At 44.2% G+C, this 3,765-nt stretch overlaps 1 protein-coding gene across 1 annotated transcript in view; it reads right to left on the reverse strand.

Moving 5' to 3' along the window:
- Nucleotides 1-3,762, reverse strand: part of RSPH9 (radial spoke head 9 homolog (Chlamydomonas)) — a gene marked incomplete at its 5' end in the record, with an annotated part of 21,530 nt that extends 17,768 nt beyond the window's left edge. Inside the window, 3 exons of the mRNA XM_009870348.1 lie at nt 2,384-2,530; nt 3,092-3,221; nt 3,603-3,762. Of these exons, the coding sequence (XP_009868650.1) occupies nt 2,384-2,530; nt 3,092-3,221; nt 3,603-3,762 (437 nt within the window). The remainder of the gene's footprint in view (nt 1-2,383; nt 2,531-3,091; nt 3,222-3,602) is intronic.
- Between the last annotated feature and the right edge of the window lie 3 nt (nt 3,763-3,765).

The raw sequence follows: 3,765 nt of genomic DNA on the forward strand, positions 1-3,765 counted from the left end.
CCAGCCAGCCAGTGCTTTATCCAGCAGATTTTATGCCAATCAAAGCCACGAGCAGACAGTTTTTCCAAGAGAATTCTGTGGGGAACAGTGTTAAAGGCTTTTCAAAATTCTAGGCAGACAATACCCACAGCCTTTCCCTCGTCCAACAATCGGGTCATCTTGTTATAGAAGGAGATCAGGTTTGTCAGGCAGGACCTGCCTTTCACAAACCCATGCTAACTGGGCCTGATCCCCTGGTCATCTTCTATACAGCATGTCATGGTAGTCGAGATGATCTGCTCCATGACCTTCCCTGGTACCAAGGTCAGACTGACAGATCTATAGTTTCCTGGATCTTCTTTTCCGCCCTTTTTGTAGATGGGTGTTACATTTGCTATCTTCCAGTCCATTGGAACCTCCCTAGTTAGCCAGGACTTCAGGTAAATAACAGAAAGTGGCTTGGTGAGCACATCTGCCAACTCTTTCAGCACCCTTGGGTGTAACCCATCCAGTCCCATACTCTTGTGTGCATCTAAGTGGCATAGCAGGCCACTGACCACTTCCTCTTTAATTGTGATGACCTCATTCTGCTTCCCCTCCCTGTCTCCTAGCTCATGAGGCTGAGTGTCCAGGGAACAGCTAGTTCCACTGCTAAAGTCTGAGGCAAAGTAGGCATTGAGCACCTCAGCCTTTTCCTCATCCTTTGTCACTGTGTTTCCCTCTGCATCCAATAAAGGATGGAGATTTTCCCTAATTCTCCTTTTGTTGTTAATGAATTTATAGAAACATTTTTTATTATCCTTAACAGCTGTAGCTAGGTTTAGGCCTAGCTGCGCATTGGTTCTCCTAATTTTCTCTCTGCATAGCTTCACTACATCTTTATAGTTTTTATGAGAGACCTCCCCCGCCTCTTCCAAAGGTCCTTTTGTTCTTGAGGTCCAGCCAAAGGTCCCTATTTAGCCAGGCTGGTCTCCTTCCCCAGTGACTCATTTTTTGGCACATGGGGACAGCTTGCTCCCTCCTGAAGTATATCCAGCCTTCCTGGACTCCTATATCATTCAGGATGGCCTCCCAAGGACTTTGTCAATCAAGTCTCCTGAACAGGTCAAAGTTTGCCCTCTTGAAGTCTAAGGTGGCAGTTTTACTAACCCCTCTCCCTGTTTCTCCAAGGATTGAAAACTCAATCATGTCATGATTACTGTGCCATAGACAGCCTCCAACCTTTACTTCCCCTACAAGTTCTTCCCAGTTCGCAAGCAGGTCCAGGAGAGCACCTTCCCTGGTTGGCTCCCTCACTAGTTGTGTCAGGAAGTTATCTTCCACACACTCCAGGAACCTCCAGGACTGTTCTCTCTCCATTGTATTGTATTTCCAGCAGACTTAAGGGAAGTTGTTTATGCTCTGAACAGTCAAAAATGCCCAGAATTCAGGCAGGAGCTCACTAGGTTCATTCTCAGTTCTCTTTTGCCAAAGGAAAGATTGGGAGATAGTATACACACATACGTACATATATATATATATATATGACAAAATCTGAAATGCTATTTACAGTACTGCCCTTCCAGCCAATTCTGTCTGGCCCAAGTTGCCTACTATCCTATCCTGCTACTCCAGGACAGAAATAAAATAGCAAATCTAAGCTCTGATTGTGTCCCTGATTGTGTGCCTTTCTAGGCAGCAGGATGTGAAAATACATGGCCCAATCAAAAAAAAAATGCAGCAAATCAGAAAAAAGCAGTTAGAAACAAATAAGTCATTCCCATCTCTAAAGAAATATCCCGTCAGAGGAATGCCTGGAAGAGCCTTAAGATATGTTTAACGTTGTCCAGCAGAACAGTAGAGAAGTGAATCAAAGTTCACTGCACATCCTTCCTCCTTTCACAGTTTGGATTATTCCACACTATAGCATTTCTAGCACAGTTCATCAAAGGAACTTTTGAATTCAGCCTCTTAGAGATACCAGTTTAGTGCTAATGAGAGACCATTTAGAAAGAGCAATACTGGGTGGGACAAGAGGTGTGAAATACTTCAAACCACATAAATTTCCTCTATCAGTGATGGAATTCTCTCTCCCCATAGGAACACCAGCTGCCTCAGGCTTTACATGGCAGAAGGGAATATGGCACTCAGACAGAGTGGGTAACTGCTTGTGTGGTCAGACTTGTTGTGAGGATGTGACAGCCTTGGTACGCTTACATCTTACCATTGTAAACATTTAGCACTGCTTAAACAGAGAGTTAAGTACTATATTTAGTAAAGCATAAAGTTCCTTTACAGTTTCACAGGAGCTTCTTCTCCTAAGCATATCAACTCAACATTAACCCCTACCTTGTCGTCTTGGCATTTCCCAGACTACTGGGACTGCCTTCTCTCTCATTGTACCTGTTGATTCTGCTACCTTTACCTGGTGGGATATCATGCTCCAGAGAGTCTAGAAAGTCAGTGGATGGGTCCAGGTCAGCCTTTTCCAGCAGGGTTTTATTCTTCAGGTTAACAGGCTCAGTAAAATGGAAATAGGAACTTAACTTTTTTGCCTCCATCAGAGAAAGACCTGCAAACAGCCATTGGTGACCATTAATACATTGAGATAGGCTAAGATGTATTATACCATCAAATATCACATTTGTTCTGCAATGTCCACAGCATAGGACAGAATTACAATCTTTCTCTAGTGGAATCCATAGAAGACCAAAAACTTGCCAGAAACAGGTGGCAGCACTCTCTGATGCTGTGCATTGCAAACCATGCTAACTGCAGTCTTAGATAAGAAACGGGCACTGAGCAGAGACCAACTCTCTGTGCCCATTTGGTTACATCCCATATCTCGATGGAGAATTCACTGCATCTATAATTGATAAACACTGACATAAACTATACACGGACAAATGAAGCTACAGGTTTAATGACTCAGAGCCATTACTGACTCTTCTCCCACCTTCCAGAGTTGAATCATGCACCTGAACAATAGTGGCATTGGATTCTCTCCTCCCTATTCATCTTAGCCAAGGGAAAAAATAAACCTGAAATCAAAACATCAGCTAGACAAAGTCATCTTAATTTACAGCCTTTATGATCAAATTACAGCTGATTCTGATAGACAGTAAGAATTTACCTTCAAAGCTTCTGTTTTCATGCACAGACCCAGAAGGAGTCTTCACAAATGCCCCCCGGGGGATGATACCAACTGCTCTGTCTATCTGTTCTATCGTAGCTACCAGGCGAGCCTCTTCCTTCATCACGGGCTTTAAAGAGAAATAGACAGGGCTTTCCTTATTGTCATTTCTGAAAATAAACTCAAGGTGATGATAGAAATCACAACAGACTCATCAGCTTGGAGACCTATGACACTAAGAGGAGGGCCACAAATTGGACATCCTTCTCATAAGAAGAGAAGCAGGGGCAGACAGTCTAGATTCACCAGAGAATTGACTGTCCCTCCCTCCATCGTTTCCTCTCTCTCAGTTAAGCCACTTATGACTTGCCTATGACAGTGAAGATGAAATTGTATATATTCGGCCTAAGCACAGGCACTGGCTGCTTATGACAAACAAGGAGGGGCAACCACCACCTGTCCGCTGTGAGGTGTACAACTGTAGTGTTTGCAAGTGTTTTGCTGTATTTACCTCCTTTTCACCTTCAACCGTTTCAGCATCTTCTGCATTCACTTCACTGTTCTCATGCTCAAAAGAAGGATCCCCCTGGAAACGGCCCTTCAGCCGCTGAGCCTGCGCAACCACCTCCTCGGTCGCTGGTGGCAGGAGGCTCCATTCCACGCAGTTCAAGCTG

Source organism: Apaloderma vittatum, unplaced genomic scaffold (assembly GCF_000703405.1).
Source record: "Apaloderma vittatum isolate BGI_N311 unplaced genomic scaffold, ASM70340v1 scaffold16840, whole genome shotgun sequence".
Classification (NCBI taxonomy): Eukaryota; Metazoa; Chordata; class Aves; order Trogoniformes; family Trogonidae; genus Apaloderma; species Apaloderma vittatum.